The sequence below is a fragment of the Salmo salar genome, chromosome ssa10 (genome assembly GCF_905237065.1).
Source record: "Salmo salar chromosome ssa10, Ssal_v3.1, whole genome shotgun sequence".
Taxonomy (NCBI): Eukaryota; Metazoa; Chordata; class Actinopteri; order Salmoniformes; family Salmonidae; genus Salmo; species Salmo salar.
This window is the reverse complement of record NC_059451.1, coordinates 91,724,892-91,745,692: the sequence shown is the minus strand read 5'-3', so window position 1 is coordinate 91,745,692 and position 20,801 is coordinate 91,724,892. Positions and strand designations below refer to the sequence as shown.

The 20,801-nt window shown below is 40.7% G+C and overlaps 3 protein-coding genes across 4 annotated transcripts in view; all 3 read left to right on the top strand.

The window, feature by feature from the left end:
• Positions 1 to 4,246, top strand: part of rasgrf1 (Ras protein specific guanine nucleotide releasing factor 1) — a 28,563-nt gene extending 24,317 nt beyond the window's left edge. The window contains exons 22-27 of the mRNA XM_014124845.2: positions 609 to 693; positions 818 to 1,015; positions 1,272 to 1,351; positions 1,479 to 1,596; positions 1,691 to 1,759; positions 1,931 to 4,246. Coding sequence (XP_013980320.1) covers positions 609 to 693; positions 818 to 1,015; positions 1,272 to 1,351; positions 1,479 to 1,596; positions 1,691 to 1,759; positions 1,931 to 2,023 — 643 coding nt within the window. The 3' untranslated portion in view covers positions 2,024 to 4,246. The remainder of the gene's footprint in view (positions 1 to 608; positions 694 to 817; positions 1,016 to 1,271; positions 1,352 to 1,478; positions 1,597 to 1,690; positions 1,760 to 1,930) is intronic.
• A 59-nt stretch (positions 4,247 to 4,305) lies between these two features.
• ctsh (cathepsin H) lies at positions 4,306 to 7,655 on the top strand. The gene is made up of 12 exons (XM_014124844.2): positions 4,306 to 4,588; positions 4,780 to 4,811; positions 5,192 to 5,297; positions 5,532 to 5,602; positions 5,686 to 5,790; positions 5,918 to 6,004; positions 6,219 to 6,274; positions 6,388 to 6,469; positions 6,565 to 6,633; positions 6,717 to 6,823; positions 7,067 to 7,192; positions 7,297 to 7,655. Exons 1-12 carry the CDS (start codon positions 4,519 to 4,521, stop codon positions 7,370 to 7,372), a joined length of 987 nt encoding a protein of 328 aa, XP_013980319.1. The 5' UTR covers positions 4,306 to 4,518; the 3' UTR covers positions 7,373 to 7,655.
• A 1,013-nt stretch (positions 7,656 to 8,668) lies between these two features.
• blm (BLM RecQ like helicase) overlaps positions 8,669 to 20,801 on the top strand; it is a 32,531-nt gene continuing 20,398 nt past the window's right edge. Inside the window, exons 1-4 of one of the 2 annotated variants that reach the window (XM_014124836.2) lie at positions 8,669 to 9,003; positions 12,446 to 12,506; positions 12,597 to 13,260; positions 13,733 to 13,868. In XM_014124836.2, the coding sequence (XP_013980311.1) occupies positions 8,906 to 9,003; positions 12,446 to 12,506; positions 12,597 to 13,260; positions 13,733 to 13,868 (959 nt within the window). In that variant the 5' untranslated portion in view covers positions 8,669 to 8,905. Of the gene's footprint in view, positions 9,004 to 12,445; positions 13,261 to 13,732; positions 13,869 to 20,801 lie in introns of both variants that reach the window. The other variant, XM_014124835.2, reaches the window with a different exon arrangement.

Genomic DNA, 20,801 nt, shown 5'->3' with positions numbered 1-20,801 from the left:
GAATGATAGAGGCCACTGTGTTCTTGGGGACCTTCAATGCTGCAGAATTTTTTTGGTACCATTCCCCAGATCTGTGCCTCAGCACAATCCTGTCTTGGAGCTCTACGGGCAGTTCCTTTGAACTCATGGCTTAGTTTGTGCTCTGACATGCACTGTCAACTGTGGGACCTTATATAGACAGATGCATGCCTTTCCAAATAATGTCCAATCAATTGAATTTACAAGAGGTGGACTCCAATCAAGTTGTAGAAACATCTCAAAAAATGGAACAGGATGCACCGGATCTCAATTTTGAGTCTCATAGCAAAGGGTCTGAATACTTTTGTAAATAAGGTATTTGTTTTTGTTATTTGTAATACGTTTGCAAAACATTCTTAACCTGGTTTGCTTTGTCATTATGAGGTATTGTGTGTCGATTGATGAGGAACATGTTTTATTTAATTAAATGTAGAATAAGGCTGTAACGTAACAAAAAGTCAAGGGGTCTGCATACTTTCCGAATGCACTGTACAATATGGGAGACATAGTGATTTTTAAACAACAACTAATGCTGTATTAATGAGAATAAATTATGTTTTTCTACTTGATCTTCCAATATTGTTTTACAGAGAGTTCTTTGGTCAAGGCTGGATGAAGAATGACAAGAATGAAAGGACACCATATATCATGAAAACAACAAAGCATTTCAATGATGTATGCAGCCAACAACACCCATCTCCCAACATATTACCACTACATTTTCACTTATTACAGTGTGTGGCTTTGGTTGTTATGCATTAGGAACATGGCTATTCCTTGTCTGTCTTGCCTCTTTTAGATCAGTAACCTGATTGCCACTGAGATCCTGCGTTGTGACGACGTGACCACACGGGTGGCGGTGATGGAGAAGTGGGTGGCTGTGGCGGACATCTGCCGCTGTCTCCATAACTACAACGCTGTGCTGGAGATCACCTCCTCCCTCAACCGCAGCTCTGTGTTCCGGCTCAAGAAGACCTGGCTCAAAGTGTCCAAGCAGGTGGCCACATTTCCCACTACACACACCCAGCTCACTGAGGGCTCGTAGCGTGGTCCTAGTAATATTACTACACGTTTTATCATTGCACTAGGACCTCAATACACTATTATAAACAGCTTGTTATGACACCTCAGACCTCTATGAATCGTTATTGCTTATTACAGATTACACATCACTTTAACTATGTTGATTATACTGTACCTGGGTGTTTTCCAAAATAATATTCTTTTAAACAATATTTTATTTTATCCCTCAGACTAAAACCGTAATTGACAAGCTGCAGAAGTTGGTTTCGTCAGAGGGGAGGTTCAAAAACCTAAGAGAGGCTTTAAAGAAGTGAGTGTTTCTTCTAATAACTACAAAAGCCAATGTGTATCAGACAATGATGCTGGCCATTCAGGCAGTGGATCGATCAAAGTATTGTCAAATTGGTGACATCCTACTCTTCTGTTTTTCCTTCTAGCTGTGACCCTCCCTGTGTACCATACCTCGGGATGTACCTCACTGATCTGGCTTTCATTGAGGAGGGGACACCCAATTACACTGAGGACAAATTAGTCAACTTCTCAAAGATGAGGATGGTCAGCGGTCTCTGCTATGTGTAATGTTACAGGGATATTAAAATGTATTCTATGGCTTTGTATTGTATACATGGCTTCTGTTCTCTCTCTACAGATTTCTCATATCATCAGAGAAATTAGACAATTCCAGCAAACAGCATACAAGATTGATCATCAGCCAATGGTAAACTTTTAAAGCTCTTTCATGCTAACTTGTTTTATATTGTACATATAGAGAAACAAAAGAAAATGGCAATGGCCATGAGGGAAATCCTGAGTGTCAGTATTTGTCACATCGTATAGATTATCGTAGTAGTAGCTAACCTGCTGAAACTGTATATTTGTCCTGGTCTAGGCAGCACAGTATTTGCTGGACAACAGCTCTGTTCTGGATGAAGAAAGCCTGTATGAAGCCTCTCTCAGAATTGAGCCAAAAGTCAACAACTGAAGAGGATGACAGTTTCCCAAAGTGTACTCTCTGTTAAAGAACTATGTCATACACAGTAGACATAAATAATAACTGGTGTTAAGTCATGTTTAACATGTTTGTTCTGATACGTGTATTGTTTTTAGAAGTCTTATGTACAAATGTTAATTTAATCGTCACGTTGTTGAAATATTTCATTTTCCTCTGCAACAAGGACCATTTCACTGGGCTTATTAGGGTGATAAATAAAGTCACAATGATCTTGTATAATGGTATGTCCTTTGTAACCAATTAAATTGATTGACATCTTTTCATACTGTGGACTTTGCACTTCCTGTAAGCACACATGCTGCCAGGATCATATTGTACATAGGAAAGATTGTTCTCTTTACTCAAATAGAAATGTGTTTATCTGCAACTGATGTAGCATTGTAAAAATCAAACCAGGTAAAACATTGACATTTTCTTACCCCAAATTGATGTGGCTAAACCAATGAGTGTTCCTTGAATTGTTCTATCAATACCGCCTCAGCTCTGCTTTGTTTATTTGCTTCCGCTTGTTGTATCTATCAACATTTGAGTCATCCTGTCACAGTTGTGACCAAGATGTGAAAGCCACTAGCACCACAGAGCTTTGTCTTGTCATCATGAATGATTCTTACATAACAAGATAATACACTTGCCTGATACAAGAAACACATGCTCTTAGAAGTTACTGATTTGCAGCACAGTACTGGATCTGCTCTGAAAATAAATAACTCATAAGGGCATGTTCACACCACAAGCTTTAATCTAAGAACCAGCAAAGTCTGGTTTGTTTTGAAAACAATTTTAAGTCCTGTGTGAATACAACCTACTGTAACCTAGAAGATGATTAACAATATTTGTAGCTTTATTTCATTACTGTTGCATGTTTCATTGTAACAGGCAGTTAAAATCAAACTTCATGCTATATGTTTTCAAAAGTAATTCAAGTCAAGGAGCCATGAATTCAATTTTGTTTTGCAGAATAAGCTCTATTAATCCATGTAATTTGAAGGGACAGTAATAAGCCAGTGTGCGTTATATCTCCAATACAAGTGTACTTCCATTTTGACAATGATTAGTTGGTGGTGACATCTTGTTTCACTATGACTCACTGGGCACAGTCGTCAATTCAATGTCTATTCCACACTGGTTCAACAGAATTTCATTGAAATTAAATGGAAACAACGTGGATTCAAGCAGTATGTGCCCAGTGGGGAGTTTGGGGAGGAATATGTTAACCATTTTGCTGCTATTCTTGGAGCATGCCATTGTATAATGATATGTAGCCGTTTCCCTTTTTTAAACCACATGTTCGTTTGCTTTCAATTTAATCTAAACGGAGCACACATTTTAAAGAAAAATAAAGCAAAACCCTTGAAATTGTGGTATTTTTAGGCTTTGTGATATTTGTGTACAGTGCAAGGTTGTTCCGCTATTATACTGTATAATTCAAAGACAATCTATGTCCTTTTGCTGTTCCAGTGATTGTGGAACGTGACCGTATATCACTCTGTTAAATGCATTGTTAAGAGTATGATAAAAGTAAGTGAATGAGTTACTCCGCCTGCAGCATTCAAAAGGTATTTTTGTAGTATTAGTATAAGGGAAGGGGATACATAAACACAGGGAAGTATTTTGTACTTTGTTGTTAATTCACCTTGCTGAAATGTATTCTGTACAGTTTGTATATGCAGCCCTGCATATTTCTTAATGTGGAACAGTGTCAAGTACACCTCTGAAAAGCATTGTATCCCAAGCTTTAACACAAAATGCTACAACAATTGTGATTTTGAAACCATGACTTAGAGGTAGAAGACAACTTCAAAGTGTTTTGCATATACTGTAATCCTGTCTATAATCATTCTCTTAGCAGGAATATAGTAATGTAGTGCTTATTCTGTGAATATTTGTATGTATTTTTTACCATGTACAGTCTAGAAACATTTAAAGCTCACGTGGCAGGCATGCAACACTGTATCGGACAACATTAAAACAATATATATACTTATATATACTGTATACACTTATACGTGCACATACTCTTATAAATGAAATATTAACAAACGTTTTGCTGTTAGCAATACCCAGTGGTATGAGAATTATCTTTCAACCCTTATGTTTATTTCCACGGCTTGAGAAATATTTCCAGTTTTATAAAAATATAAAAAATATGTATGTTTCCTGATTACCTCTTGCTAATAAATCTATTCTATCTCAGGGGCATTGTTGTCTCAAGTGTGTTTGTGGAGAAAACAATGATATTTCTCTCTCTGCTACCTCTATCACACACACACACACACACACACACACACACACTGCAGCAACTTTACTTGAATTTATATATAATAAAAGTTCAGCGTATTCTTCGTCACCTTTTGCACTGTCACGGGGATGTCCGGAAGTGATCAAACCTCGTGACTTTCGGTTAGTTCATTCACTGCGCTCACTGTTTGTTGCAGGAAGACAACAGCTTTACAAAACTTTGAAGTATGAAGATCTTAGTTTTGTTGATATTTGCCGTATACTCTGTTAGTTCTTTATATCCGTTTTCCGAGGAGGGTGAGTTGCAATTGAATCTGTTTTAGACTATGTTGAATCGAAATTATACCTAATTAGCGCTTTCAAATGAATAATGTCGATTGATTTATCAACATCACATTTGTGATCAGAACGACTGACAGAAGAATGGCTTTTAGCCTATTGATCTTTACAATCTCAAATCAAATGTCCCTTGTCTGTTTTCTTTACAGGCGAATATCACTTTAAGTTATGGATGTCACAGGTAAGTTCGATTTGGCACGAAACCAGGTACTTTCCTACAATACAAGGAAGTTGTTTTCTCTTCATATCTGTGTGCAAAAAGTATTATTTGAAAATAATAAATATTGTAGAATATTCTCATCATACTAAGCCCTATAGATAGAATACATTTTATTTTAAACTGCAATAGTGTGTATGGAATTACTGATAAACTAGGCAACTAGACAGATAGGATAGTGTCTTATCATTGTAAATAAGAATTTGTTCTTAACTGAGTTGCCTAGTTAAATAAAGGTTAAATACAAAATATCTAATGCATATTGAAATGCACTGTATCTACATAAAAAAAAAGTAAAATCACAATGACCTGAATTTTGAGATGTTACTGTGTCATCCATGCAGTACAACAAGGTGTATGACATGGAGGAGTACTACCACAGACTTCAGATCTTCATTGAGAACAAGAGGAGGATTGACTATCACAATGAAGGAAACCACAAGTTCACAAGTATGAATAACTGCATGATGCTTGGTTTTTTCCAGATGTTAGAAGTGTCCACATCCTTTGAGTATGATCAGTGGAGGCTGCTGAGGGTAGGACAGCTCATAATAATAGCTAGAACGGAATGGTATAAAACACATGGACGCCGTTACCACGAGCCCATTCTCCCCAATTAAGGTGCCACCAACCTCCTGTGTGGCATATTAATTCTGTCTTCTGACATTTTACCTTTTTACCTAGTGGGACTGAATCAGTTCTCTGACCTGACATTTGCTGAATTCAGAAAATCCTTCCTCTTGACTGAGCCCCAGGTATTTATGTTCCTGTTATGTATACTTCTCTTGATGTTTTTACTTGAAAAACACATTTTAATCTTTCTTTCTGTCATTCTTAGAACTGTTCTGCCACTAAAGGGAGTCATGTGAGCAGCAATGGACCATATCCAGAGTCGGTCGACTGGAGAAAGAAGGGGAACTATGTCACAGCTGTGAAGAATCAGGTATCCTAACACATACAGTATAGGATGCACTTTCTAATGATATAAATCATGCATTATCTGGCAAGGTAAAGATGCTTATGTGGAAGACTGTATGTGCTGAAGGTAGATGTTGATTTGTGGTGTTGAGGGGTCCTGTGGTAGCTGCTGGACCTTTTCCACTACAGGCTGTTTGGAGTCAGTCACAGCAATCGCAACAGGGAAACTCCTACAACTGGTGAGATACTTATCTACTTCTCTATTCTAAAAAATGACGTGGGAAGGAAAGTTGGCCTCCTTTTGCTGAGGCAATTCAATACCATTTTTACAATTGTGTTTAAGGCTAGTAGTCACAATACATTTTGGAATTAATTGAAATTCTTGTACTATTTCTGATCTTGAATAATGAAAAGTATATTTTATCCAACTGCTCCTGCCTTTATATTGTTCAGTCAGAGCAGCAACTAGTGGACTGTGCTCAGGCCTTCAACAACCACGGCTGTAATGGGTGAGTGTCACCACTGGAAAACACATTTCTTTGTAATATATATATATTCACACAATTTCTTGGTCTTACTGGACACTTAGATTCTTACTGAGGCTCTGAAAAAAATCTTTTAGCGGGCTCCCCAGTCAAGCATTTGAGTACATCAAGTTTAACAAGGGAATCATGACAGAGGATGACTATCCATACACTGCACATGTATGTAAACAACAATTCCATCTTTATAACTACAGTACTAGCACTTCAAATGGTGACAATATATTAACATCATTCATGTTGGAATCATTTTGAAGGATGACACTTGCAAGTTCAAGACTGATTTGGCTGCTGCATTTGTTAAGGATGTGGTCAACATAACAAAGGTAAGTAAATGCAAATTACTCTGGATTATTTGGTGCATTGACTACCCAGGCAGTCAGCTAATTGTGTATTTATTACATTGCAGTATGATGAAATGGGTATGGTGGATGCAGTGGCCAGATTCAACCCTGTCAGTCTTGCCTATGAGGTGACCTCTGACTTCATGCATTATGATGGTGGTGTGTACACCAGGTGAGAATGAGTCTCTGCTATTTTGTTAAACCTAGAATAAGGATCATATCTGTGCCTTAAGAGCTATGTTGCATATTTTCCAATAAGCACAGTCAAAAACAGGACTCACAGCTGTAGCCTACCTACCATACTGCCAGCATCAGAAAGCAATACAAATAGATATGTAGATTTTGCATGACTTCTTCTTTCTATAAAATAGGAATCATGGCCTTGCATTCTGCATATTCACTTCTCTTATTGTAGCAAGGAGTGTCACAACACCACAGACACAGTGAATCATGCAGTGCTGGCTGTGGGGTATGGTGAGGAGAAGGGCACACCCTACTGGATAGTGAAGAACTCCTGGGGAAGCAGCTGGGGAATGAAAGGGTAAGACTTCAATGACAAAAGTAGAATAACATTGTGAACAGTATGGGCCCAATGTTATGTAACAGAACAGTGTTATGATACAGTATGTTGTGCTGTTTTCACAGCTATTTCTTCATTGAGCGTGGGAAAAACATGTGTGGACTGGCTGCCTGCTCATCTTATCCCCTTCCTGTGCTGTGAACGTTGAATTCTGTACTGAAAAAAGGGACACGGAGACAAAGATTTCATTATCAGTTCAAATTTTAAATCAATGATATGGTTTGATTTTTATGTTTGCTCACCACCTCAGGGAGTCTGATTATATACTGGGAGAAACACTCCCCACTGCACATCTGTTTTTAATCAGGATTTGATTGATTCGATTATTGTGCTGACATGAAGATTATGATTTTAATAATGTGAAATTGTTTTTTAAAACTGATTTTATGTTTGTGAATAAAGTTTCTTGATTTCTCTGTCACAATTTGATGAGCGACACATTTTGAATTCAGATAAGACTGTGATGATGCCGTTTATATAGTCCAGAGTTTTTTTTTTATGAACCGGGTAGTTTGGCTTCTGGATGCTGATTGGCTAATAGCCATGGTATATCAGACCATATACTACGGGTATGCCAAAACATTTATTTGTACATTGCTAACCAGTTTGTAATAGCAATAAGGCACCTCTGGGGTTTGTGGTATATGGCCAATATACCACAGCTGAGGGCTGTATGCAGGCACTCCGCATTGTGTCGTGCAAGGGAACAGCCCTTAGCTGTGGTATATTGTCAATATACCACACCCCCTCAGGCCTTATTGCCAGTGCTTGAACTGAAATAAGTGCTGATGCTGATTTTGGGTAATGGTACTGTTTACATTTAGGTGCAGGAGCCCCACAATACATGAGCTAACATTCTATAAGAGGAACAGGAGTTGAAGCATTAGAAAATGCAAGGTGCCGGTACTCAGCTTCGGTGACCTGCCCAAGTCAAGCACTGCTTAAATATATGCGTATGATGCAAAACTACTTGTTTACTGTTCTAATTACGTCGTTAATTAGGTTATAATAGCAGTAAGGCACTTTGGGGGTTTGTGGTATATGGCCAAAATACTATGGCTAAGGGGCTGTAACCAGGGACTCCGCATTGCGTCATGCTTAAGAACAATAAATCAAATGTATTTATAAAGCCCTTTTTACATCAGCCGATGTCACAATGTGCTATACAGAGACCCAGCCTAAAACCACAAACTACAAGCAATGCAGATTAGAAGCACGGTGGCTAGTAAAAACTCCCTAGAAAGGCCAGAACCTAGGAAGAAACCTAGAGAGGAACCAGGGTCTGAGTGGTGGCCAGGCCTCTTCTGTCTGTATTGGCCATATACCACACACCCTCGGGCCTTATTGCTTAAATACTGTATATTCCTTTCTGCATGTAGATTTTCTATCTTTGACTACATTTCCCATGATGACCAGACCCGTAATAGGAAATTAGTTTCTGAGCCAATGGAAAGCATTTCGTCAAAACGGCGCTAAAACACGTTAACAGACAGCCTCTTTGCCTTTGGTTGCTGAATTTATTTATTTTTGTAAATTAGCTATAGTTAGGTAAACAACTTGTTATTTTATAGACCACGACAATAATACAGCCACAGACTGCACAAGTGGTGTCTCGCGAAATAACAAGACTAGCCAGTTATTATGAATGCTAATGTTGAGATGCTAGCCTAGCTGATGATGTCCAGTCTTCCTCAAAATAATTTGAAGGAACAACTCGAGAGACATAGCAATGCTGCTCAGAGAAAACTGTCGTTGTCTAAGCCTAAACCAGGGTAAGTATCTTGATTGTCCAGCTGGAGTTGTATGACGTTAGCTAGCTGTTAGTTCTGGTCCTGGGAGAACCGGGCGGCCTTCTTCAACGCTCTGTTGGACCGATTTGGTTCTGTAACCGGCTTCATACGTTACTCACAAAAAATATGTATGTATGTTATAATACTAATGGACTATCCTATTTATGCGCAAGCTGTCGTTATATGCTGAGTTCACGTGCTCGTCGCAACCAGGAAACTCGTACATTTTCGAGAAGCTACAGTAAAGTTAACTAGCTGTATATGAGGACATTAACGAGTTTCCTAGTTCCGACCAGTACGTGAAAGCGGAAATAGTTCCAAAATACTATAACTATTTTGTACGGTCAAATTAACTCTTGTCCATGCGCATGCGTCGGTTCTAACGTTCTAACTAAGAGCATTTTATTTGGGACAAGTCATTTACCTAAACCTCAACTAAATCTTGTAATGAATAATGTGGAAATGGAGCAAGTTGAGGAGACTAAACTGCTTGGTGTAACCCTGGATGGTAAACTGTCGTGGTCAAACCCTATTGATGCAACGGTAGCTAAGACAGGGAGAGCTCTATCTATAATCAGGCGCTGCTTTCTTGAAATTTCTATCAACAAAACAAGTACTACAAGCCCTAGTTTTGTCTCACCTGGACTACTGTCCAGTCATATGTCAAGTGCCACAAAGAGGGACATGGGCAAATTACACTAAGTGATGTTCTATCGATTCCCTTGGTCATTTCATGTTCATGTGTATCTGAGTTATTGGCGTTAAAGCAGGCAGAAATCCAGCCAGTGTGACATAGCGCTGTGATAGTCGCTCTCACTACACTGGAAGTTAATAGGAATACAACTTTTAGATTGCGAAAACATCTATCATACATGTCAGATTTCAATACTGGCCGATGTCATAACTCGGAAGGATGTCTTCTCTCAAGTGAGCCATTGATCATATTTTTGTGATATTTCTACCTCAATAAATTTAATTTAACATAGGGTCTAGCACATTTTTCCTATTTGTCTGCCTCTTTAGTCCAGGGTGCATTACATGGTGCCGTTTCCAGAGATATTATAGAACGGAGAATCCAATGAATGAAGGAACAACTCTCCACCCAGCAGACTGTCAACCAATCGCATTCAGGTTGTCATGCTGCGTCACGTGGTTGCTTAGCTAATCGTCAGGCAATGCAAATAGTCTGGGTAGCCATTTGATTAGCTATTCAGGAGTCTTATGGCTTGGGGGTAGAAGCTTTTAGGAAGCCTTTTGGACCTAGACTTGGCGCTCCGGTATCGCTTGCCGTGCAGTAGCAGAGAGAACAGTGTCTGACTAGGGTGGCTGGAGTTTTTGACAATCTTTAGGGCCTTCATCTAACACCACCTGGTATAGATGTCCTGGGTGGCAGGAAGCTTGGCTCCAGTGATGTACTGGGCCCTATGCACTACCCTCTGGAGTGCCTTGCGATCGGAGGCCGAGCATTTGCCATACCAGGCAGTGATGCAATCAGTCAGAATGCTCTCGACGGTGCAGCTGTAGATCTTTTTGAGGATCTGAGGACACATGCCAAAAATATTTTCATTATCCTGAGAGGGAATAGGCTTTGTCATGGCCTCTTCACGACTGTCGGGTGTGTTTGGACAATGATCATTTGTTGATGATGTAGACTCCAAGGAACTTGAAGCCCTCAACCTGCTCTACTACAGCCCCGTTGATGAGAATGGGGGTGTGCTCGGTCCTCCTTTTCCTGTAGTCCACAGTCATATCCTTTGTCTTGATCACGTTGAGGGAGAGGTTGTTGTCCTGTTGTCCTGGCACCACACGGCCAGGTCTCTGACCTCCTCCCTATAGGCTGTCTCATCGTTGTCGGTGATGTTGTGTCATCGGCAAACTTAATGATGGTGTTGGAGTCATGCCTGGAGTCGTGCCTGGCCTTGCAGTCATGAGTGAACAGGGAGTACAGAAGGGGACTGAGCACGCACCCCTGAGGGGCCCCTGTGTTGAGGATCAGCGTGGCGGATGTGTTACCTACCCTCACCACCTGGGGGTGGCTTGTCAGGAAGTCCAGGATCCAGTTGCAGAGGGAGGTGTTTAGTCCCAGGGTCCTTAGCTTAGTGATGAGCTTTGAGGGCACTATGGTGTTGAACGCTGAGCTGTAGTCAATGAATAGCATTGTCACACAGGTGTTCCTTTTGTCCAGGTGGGAAAGAGCAGTGTGGAGTGCAATAGAGATTGCATTATCTGTGGATCTGTTGGTCAGCGCATGTAGGAATACACGTCCTGGTAATCCGTCTGGCCCTGCGACCTTGTGACTGTTGACCTGTTTAAAGGTCTTACTCACATCGGCTACGGAGAGCGTGATCACACAGTCGTCTGGAACAGCTGATGCTCTCATGCACGTTTCAGTGTTACTTGCCTCCAAAAAAAAAATCTGTGTATATGTCAAGAAAAGTGCCTATTTTTCTCGAAAGTACATAATCTCACGATTCCAAAGCTATACTATATTACAGATAGCAAGTTATCTCACATCTCTGAAAAGATTTGTAATTTTGTACTTGTTGACAAAATTGGTGCTACTGTTGGATTTTTGAGGTGGCGCCCAATAGACCCCCGTTTACTCCTTGAAGGAGAGCTCTCCTTGTCCCAGAATTGCCCAGAATGCACCGCGTGGCCTTTGACGTGGCATCTCCTCAAAGTATATCTGCCGTTGAGAATGTCAGACTCCACTCTGTGAGGCACATTGATCTGCAGGTTGAACATGGTGAGATTGTAGACTCCTAAATTGATAGTGCAGTTTGTTTATGCGATTTTTACAGCTAACTTTACATGCTGATATTGTCTTTGGTATTATTTTGTGTAGCTACTTTTGCTTGCTAGCTTGCCAGCCAGCGCATTGCATTGTGGATTTTGTAGTCGACTTGCGCTGCAACATATTTCCACAACGATTTTCAATGTTGCTACCCACCTACCAAAATTGAACATTTGTTCACAATAAATATTGTTCTCACATATTAATGTTATTTAACACTGTAAATTAAAGGAATGAGAGGTTTGGTGTGGATTTTTCCTTTATTGTTGTATTGATTTTGTATTGTTGATATGTTATGGTAGATTAGTGTGTAATAATGTGTTATGTACTGTTTTATTTTATGTATCTGCATAATTGTGATTGGACCCCAGGAAGAGTAGCTGCTGCCTAAAATATACACCAAAATCATTCTAATACGTATCCAACGCATGCACATGGACCAGAGCTAGCTAGAAGTCAGTAGCCAGCAGAGATCTATGCACAATATACTGACTAAAGTAGGTAGCTTTCCAGATAAGGATTTTTCTGGATAAAAGCGTCTGTTAAATTACTAAAATGTAAGAATTTTGAGGACATTGGAGCTACAAGTTTTCCGTGTAAAAGGTTAGCTATAATGACTTTTCTTTGCAGGACATTTTGTTTCAAAAAGAAGTCCACATCAGGTATCACCAAGGTGGAAGTTCCCACTAAGGTAAACAGCTCAAATGGTTTAACAAACAGGAGTGTCAATGTTCCTCATGATAATGCAGTAATTAAACCTCCTTTGACGTTTTCAACCAAGCCTGAAAGACCTCTCGCCAAAATCAACTTCTCCTCAGTCAATCCCAAAAGCAAGTATGAAGCCATCAGTCCTTTATTAAACCCCTTTTCAGTGAGGAAACCCATCCCAGCTGTGTCTGCTGCAAAGATCTCCCCTGCTTTGACCAAATCTGATAGCTTGATCACAGGTAGCAATGGCAGCAAACCTACAGGACTTGATAGCTCTTTTGGTATTTCCCTGGATGGATGGGATGATTTTGATGACTTTGAAACCCCTGTCAAGGGCAAAAGTACTTTACCAAGCCCAGGGATCTCAGGTAGGAGTGCCAAGGTGACACCTGTTTCCAGTGTTGAACAATTGGATACTAACACACACAGATCAGACAAAGATGTCCCTCTACAAGCGCTGAACACAAAGACCAACAGCCGTCATAGAAATAAGTGTAGTCTTGATGGGACAGAACAATGTACTCTCACAATGGAGGACTCACAAGATGCTTCGGAGTCTGCCAGTTCTGCTCCAAGAAACAATCCCATCCAGGATCCAGCAGAGTGGAAGCACTGGGAGGTGGAGGATTCTCCCATTAAAATGGTTAGAAGACGACCTTCTGCTTCTCAAGCCAAGTCTGTGCTGAGTGACAGTGAAGATGAGAGCATCACTGCACCCGGTCCAATTGAAAAGACAGGTGAGTAATACTCTTAAAATATAGCCTTGCTCAGGTCCAATTATCAGTGTCTCAGGTCCAAGTATTTTCCCTTTTCACATTTATTGTAAGCTGGAGGTCACCTACTTAAAGGAAAACTCCAGCCCAAAACTGTTTCATGAGTGAATTGTTGATTTAGTCCCACAATGTTTTGCATATCAGCAATCACGTTTTCAAGCTGTATAGCTTTCAACATACAGAAATACAGCTGGTATGATGCATTTTGCATCATATGGTGCTGCGTTCTGCGTCATATCGGCTGTATCTTGAAAACTTGATTGCTGACATGCGAAATATTTTGGGACCATATTAACAATGGACGAATGAAACAGATACCAAAAGATAGTTTTGGGGTGGAGTTTTCCTTTAAGGATGAACATCTTGGCAGGGTGTTGATAAATAATTATATCAGCATTGAAAAGACATCAACTCATCTCCTAAAATGTTTCCACAGATCATCAAAGTAAATGGAATGAGACAGATGTCATAGACCTTGATGACAAGTCCGAGCTAGATGGAGACCTAGATTTAATCTCCCCTTCCCCAAGTCCAGAGGATTTCAGTCATTCTACTTCTACAAAGGAAGCAAGGTAAGTTTCTGCTGTACATGTGTACATTCATCTGTTGCATTTTAGTCTATGATTATGTTTTACATTTCTTTCTAATGGATGTATGACTTGAGGACTGATGGTGTGAATGCAATTGTCTTTATGTTGTTCAGCAAGCTATATAGTGCCTTCAGAAAGTATTCATACCCCTTGACTTATTCCACATTTTATTGTTACAGCCTGAATTCAAAATGGATGAAATAGATTTTTCTTCTCATCGATCTACACACAATACCCCATAATGGTAATCAGGGAGGCAAACTAGTCACCTTTCAGGGGAAATTCGCAGTTTTGAATCCAAAATAGGTGACCGACATGATTCGTGTAGATCCGATTAGAAAAGTTTGGGGGAGGGGCTTTGGATGACTACTGGTTGTATGCGAATGAGTGATGCGCATTTGGAGCAATACTGGCTGTATCCAAGGCTCTGCCAATCGTTCACATAACAACAGAATGCAGCACATGGCTAAAGAGAGAAGAGACAACCAATGTGCTACTTACAGCATCAGCGCCCGTGCGTGCTGGAAAGACAGTTTGTATCCATAAGTTTGCCAGTTAACTTACAGCAGCGCGTCCCCTAAACGATAGTGAAGAGGTAGGTGAGAAGCCTGACCATGGAGACGGGGGTGAGAAGGTGATGAAGCATACTTCATGAGCTGTAACCGAAAAACAACTGGCATTTGGAAAGTTTGAGGTGAGGGAGAAAGTGTGGTTGAACAAGTATTGTTAGCATTGTTAATTCGATCTAGCTAGCAAGATACCTATCTGTTAGCTAGCCAGAGAAATGTTGACCAACATTAGCCAACTTAACTGAACAAATAATTGAGGCTATGATGTGAAAATTAGCTGGCTAATAAAGTCAGACAGCTAACATTAGCAAGCTAACGATTCAACATCAGATGAGCTAACGTTGGTAACCGAACCAATTTGCTATAGTATTAACTGGTAACGTTATACGACTCCTTGCCGTTCCTCAAGATATATTATGTGTTAGTTGCTTACTGGACCCTGGCAATCTGTGAAATGTTAACTAGCTAACGAACTAACTACTATCTGTGAACTCATGTTTTCCCTCTATAGTATGTGGTTAATCAGAATGAGAGAATTAGGTGAAAATGAGTCGCTGCTTGTTAAACAAGTGTACAGTCGTGGCCAAAAGTTTTGAGAATGACACAAATATTAATTTCCACAAAGTTTTCTGCATCAGTGTCTTTAGATATTTTTGTCAGATGTTACTATGGAATACTGAAGTGTAATTACAAGCATTTCATAACGCTTCGAACACACCGACTGAGTTATTGCGTTTCGATACACCAGAAGTACATTCATTTCCAATGGAACGCTGCGTTTGCCTTGCAGCATTGCGTTGCAGAGGCAGTTGCAGTGCGTTCTGTGTGGTGCATATGTTCGATTTATTGAACCTATGCATCAAATTTTATGCGTGGACTTGACAGAAAGTAGCAAAATGTGAATGTTGAATTTGTGTTGCACACATATCCAGTAAAAAAAAAGTGGGATTACATAATAAAAACCGTTTGACTGGAGAATTTCTTTACATTTTTTATTCATTTATTTGCCAAGTATATTATTTATTCGATGACATCCACAAATTAATTGTGAGAGCCTATAATATAATTTCCCTCAAATGCAGTTTTGGAGTGAAATGCAATAATAAATAGTCAAGATAGCAGCGTAGGCTCTTTCAACAATGAGACCAACATTGGTCTTGATCGCGCTATTGGGCCGGAATCAGCCCCGCCGAAAGCGCAGGTCTGTGTGGGTGCAGAGATAGTTAAAGTCCAGAAAGCAGACGGGAGTTCCACCGTCTCATTCAAGAGCTTTGAATGTTTTGAGAGGAATTCCGAAGTTACTTTCGTCTGGACCGAAGCCAGTTCGATCACCTGCTCCAGATGGTTGGAGCCAGGATCGCCCGGATGGATCCCAACTACCGGGAGTCCATCAGCCCAGTTGAACGCCTGGCGATTTGTCTCCGGTAAGCTACATTCTAGTACATTTTTAAAGCCTTTAATACCATAATTGATTGATACATTGTTTTTATGTGCAACCTAGCTAGCTAAAGGGCTCTCTAGTTAATAGTCCTTATTTGATATCAGATGTACTTTTACAGAATGTTCATTAGGACTATAACTTTTCCCAAAGTTGGTTTATAATCCTTTTTTAATTATGCAATGTTACCAAATGAAAAGAAAGCTGATGAAGGTAGGCTAGTCTTCTCCAGGACCCATTGTTCAAGACAGTTAGTCATTCATTACATACTTATTGGACTCGCATACACTCTTAGAGAAAAAGGTTCCAAAAGTGTCCTGCTTTCCCCATAGGATAACCATTTTTGGTTCCAGGTATAACCCTTTGGGGAAAATGTTATACATGGAACCCAATAGGGTTCTACTTGGAACCAAAAGGGGTACTACCTGGAACCAAAAAGGGATCTCCTATGGGGACAGCCGGAGAACCCTTTTAAGTAGATAGAAAGAATGGTACTAAGAGTAGAGTTAGCCTGGGTTTCAGTTTAATGATAAAGTCATAGATATAGTCATAGTCAAGGCATTGTTAATGATGGTTGATGAATATTACAATATAATTAGTAGAGCATAATAAACAGTATTGAGGTAGAGTAGATAGAATATCTGGGTGGAATTCAAGTTACACACAATATTGATAATTAATTGGAATTATATTCTAGATTCTTGGCGACAGGGGACTCCTACAGGACCATTGGATTCAGCTTCCGAGTTGGACGGTCCACAGTGGCATTGTCCCCTCAGTGGCACAAGCCATTTGGGACTGTCTGGTTGGTGAATACATGCCTGTCCCCAAGGAGGATGACTGGAGGGCCATTGCTGCTGAGTTCCTGGAGAGGTGGAATTTCCCCAACTGTCTTGGCTCCATTGACGGGAAACATGTTGTAATCCAGGCTCCACCGTGCTCAGGTTCGCAATTCAACAACAAGGTTACATATTAAGTTGTACTCTTGGCTGTTGTAGATGCCATCTACTATTTCTGTGTTGTCAATGTTGGTGCTTATGGCAAGAGAAGTGATGGCGGGACCCTCCGGGACTCTGCCTTCGGCCAGGCACTTCAGGATGGCACCCTGGAGATTCCACCACCTGCATCACTCCCTGGAGCTGAAGACCTGGGACCTGTTCCCCACGTCTTTGTCGTTGACGAGGCCTTCCCTTTAAGACCCAACCTCATGAGGCCCTACGCTGGACGCCAGCTGCCATTACTAAAGCCTGTAAGGATCTTTAACAAACGATTGTCCAGGGCAAGGTTAGTTGTTGAATGCGCCTTTGGGATTCGGCAGCCCGGTGGAGAATGTATTGGAGAGTGCTTGGTCTCAGCCCCTCAAATGTTGATGCCTGCGTGAAGGCCATGTGTTCTCTATAACTACCTGCGGCGGTCATTCCAGGAGCCGCTCCGGATGGAGATGGGCACGCCAAATGGTCACCTACCTGATGTCACCAGGGCAGGTGCCAACAACGCCCCTAGACAGGCACTCCAGGTGAGGGAGAAGTTGACCACCTACTTCTCATCGCCAGCAGGTGAAGTTCCGTGGCAATATGCCGTGGAGTGAAACTGCTCTTTTAAGAGCCCCCAACACAAAGTTTATTTTAAGAACCATCCACCGTTGTCCATAAAGTTGCATTTTTTCCCCAGATTACTTTATGTATCGTCTCTCTTCATTTGGAAGTTATATTTAAGTAAAATTTGGGAGTAAAGACCACACCTTAACCCCTTCCCTCTCCCATTAACGTCAGTATTATACACACCTGGCATGGTACATCAGGTGAGCAGGAGCACTAATTAAGGTTATACGACATACAGTTAGTATGATAACAAAGGGAAAGGGTAACCTATGGTCCATACAAATAGTACAGTTTACCACCATGTTCACTGGCCTGACAAAATACAGGTGGGAAAAAAACGAATTAGGAAGAGAATGTGTTTTTACTTTCATCTTGTCTTAGATCTGCAAAGGTGTAGGGAAGAAACAAGCAGATTAAGTCTAAATTAGATATTAATAAACAACTGAAACAACTGACTATGAAAACATAATTTAATAAGTATTCAAGTACAGGAAAGAACATGACAGGTATGTGTGTTGTAAAAAACAAAAAAAAACTATTGAAAGAGGTGTGTGCGTATAAAAAAAATGTTTTTAAAAATGAATGTGTAATCTGTAAGAGAACAACAAGAGCATGTTATTTTGGCACAACTGCAGACCGATACAGGGACTACTCATAAAGCCTAGACGTAGTAGGGGAACTTCAGACATGGCCATAAAGAGAGAGAGGGCAGGGCACTGGAGATCTGAGGGACAGAGAGGAGTGGAGAAGAGGTGTGTCTGTCTCTGAAAAAAATAAAATAATGTGTAGCCATAACACAGCTAAACAAACAAATGGCCCCTGGACGTCATGGACCAGTCGATGGAACATATCTTCACAAACAGTTTCAACACCCTGGTTTTCAAGTGGTTTTAAATGAAAGAAATATATTGACCTTTATTCTTGTAAGAGACCAACAAGAGCATCTGAATTCTCTGGTGTATGAGTTTCAATTCTGTCAATTCAGAAATCTATGTAACACTAATAATGAATGCTATCCTAAGACTTTATAAACAAATTACTTTATGAATTGACTGAATTTAAACGGAACTGACGTGTGTGAAAAGAAAGGTACAATGAGGGAGGTCAAAACAACAACCAGACATCTCCTCTTCCTGTCCTTCCTGTGAGCTGATCGGCTAAATTGATTCCATTTCTGAAAGGGAAGAGAAAAACAACATATACAAGCTTAACATGATATGACACCATAAAAGGTGAGATTTATGTTAACTAAATACTGCTTGTGTAGTTAGAGGCATAAATATAGGAACAGTGTGGTAAAGTTGGTAATACTTGCTGTTTACTCATGGAATTTGTATTTCAGATCAAAAGATGAATGTGACAGGCAAATATTTAGACAGCAAACTTGTTTTAGGATATTTTCTAACCCAGAAACAACAGCTATACATTTGCCTCATATTAATACTTTGATCTGAAATACCAATTAACCTACATGACTATACTGTAAAAATTACCTACTTTACTTCACTGTTGCAACACTTATGACACTACCTGTGATGTGGAGAAGAAAAAAACGTACCCTTGAACTCGGCTTCGAAAAGCAGCTGATACATTTTAACCTTGACTGCTGCTTTTCTTTGCTGAGGCAGCCTCTTCAGTTTTGGCACCAGGTTCAAGGCAAAGAGGGTCTCTTCATCCTCCTTCCTGTGAGCATCAGGTTGGGCTGCATCCCTCTCGACGGCTTGGAGGAGCCTCTGCTGAAATGAGTTGAGTGGATCTGGGGGCTGGTACCTCCGATGACGCCTGGTGTGACGTGGTTCCTCTTCGTTTCTCTCTCTGTTTGTCTCCTCGGCCACATCCTGTTCAACGAGGTCCTCAGTGGTCACTTCTGTGAGGTTCATAATAATCTCAGGTGGCCCTAGATCCAGAGGTGCTTCCTCCATTTCATCGTCTTCCATGGCTGCACCGGTGGTGGTCATACTCGTGGATAATGTAGACATTGTAGAGGGTCTCGCTGCACCGGTGGAGGCGATGGTCGCACTTGTAGGTGACATTGAGGGTATTGATGCACCGGTGGCGACAACACTTGTGGATGACGTAGTAGAGGGTCTGGCTGTAAAATTGCCACTTTTTGCCCTAGGCACAATAAATGGATCCAGAAAAGAAAGAAGGTGGCAGAAGTGCCAAGGCTGCTGGCCTGAAGCTGCTAACCCAGACCTCTTCTCTTTCTCTGCCCTTCTCTCTCTCTGAAACCTGTCCCCGAGTCCTCTCCACTTCCTCCTACAGTCTTCTTCTACATAGACATGAACATGATAAGCCAAACCATCACCTAGCATACCTATAGTTATTAGATAGCTATCATGGACATGTCACCTACTGTACACAGACACACACACGGTTATCTGACCAAATTATCAGGGGTACAGTAGTATACCATTTCTACTACTATTTATGACATTCACACTCTTTCAAACATGATTATTTGGTAAAGTTATCAGGGGTAGTAACTAGCATAATTTATTTGACTATTTCTTTCACACACACACACCTCATTGGCTAGGTTAGCAAGCTAGGTTAGCTAGCTAGCTAACTAGCCACATCTAGCACATGCTCACTACTAAACTGACCTGGCAATCCTACTATTGTGGACACTTGTCTCCAAGCAGCATTTTTTGTGTTTATGTCCCTGTAGCTGTCAGCAGTTGTGTCAAAAAGACACGGTTTTGAGGATACTGCGAAAATGATTCTCTCCATGTGTCCAACCGCATGCGACCATCTGCAAAAGGTACCTGCATCAGTATAGTTGCTTTGCTGCACAAAATGTTATGTAGCAGTGATGCAATGACACAGTCGGTGTGTTCAAAGCGTAAGTGTCAAAGGCTTTTATTGACAATTACATGAAGTTGATGCAAAGAGTCATTATTTGCAGTGTTGACCATTCTTTTTCAAGAACTCTGCAATCTGCCCTGGAATGCTGTCAATTAACTTCTGGGCCACATCCTGACTGATGGCAGCCCATTCTTGCATAATCAATGCTTGGAGTTTGTCAGAATTTGTGGGTTTTTGTTTGTCCACCTGCCTCTTGAGGATTGACCACAAGTTCCCAATGGGATTAAGGTCTGGGGAGTTTCCTGGCCATGGACCCAAAATATTGATGTTTTGTTCCCCGAGCCACTTAGTTATCACTTTTGCCTTATGGCATGGTGCTCCATCATGCTGGAAAAGGCATTGTTTGTCACCAAACTGTTCCAGGATGGTTGGGAGAAGTGTTGGTACCATTCTTTATTCATGGCTGTGTTCTTAGGCAAAATTGTGAGTGAGCCCACTC

Bases quoted from the DNA above. Each gene is read 5' to 3' on its own strand.
- ctsh (XM_014124844.2), top strand. From the start codon at position 4,519: ATGAAGATCTTAGTTTTGTTGATATTTGCCGTATACTCTGTTAGTTCT. The intron at 4,589-4,779 runs GTGAGTTGCAAT...TTTTCTTTACAG, and splicing joins ATATCCGTTTTCCGAGGAGG to GCGAATATCACTTTAAGTTA. The intron at 5,603-5,685 runs GTATTTATGTTC...TGTCATTCTTAG, and splicing joins TCCTCTTGACTGAGCCCCAG to AACTGTTCTGCCACTAAAGG.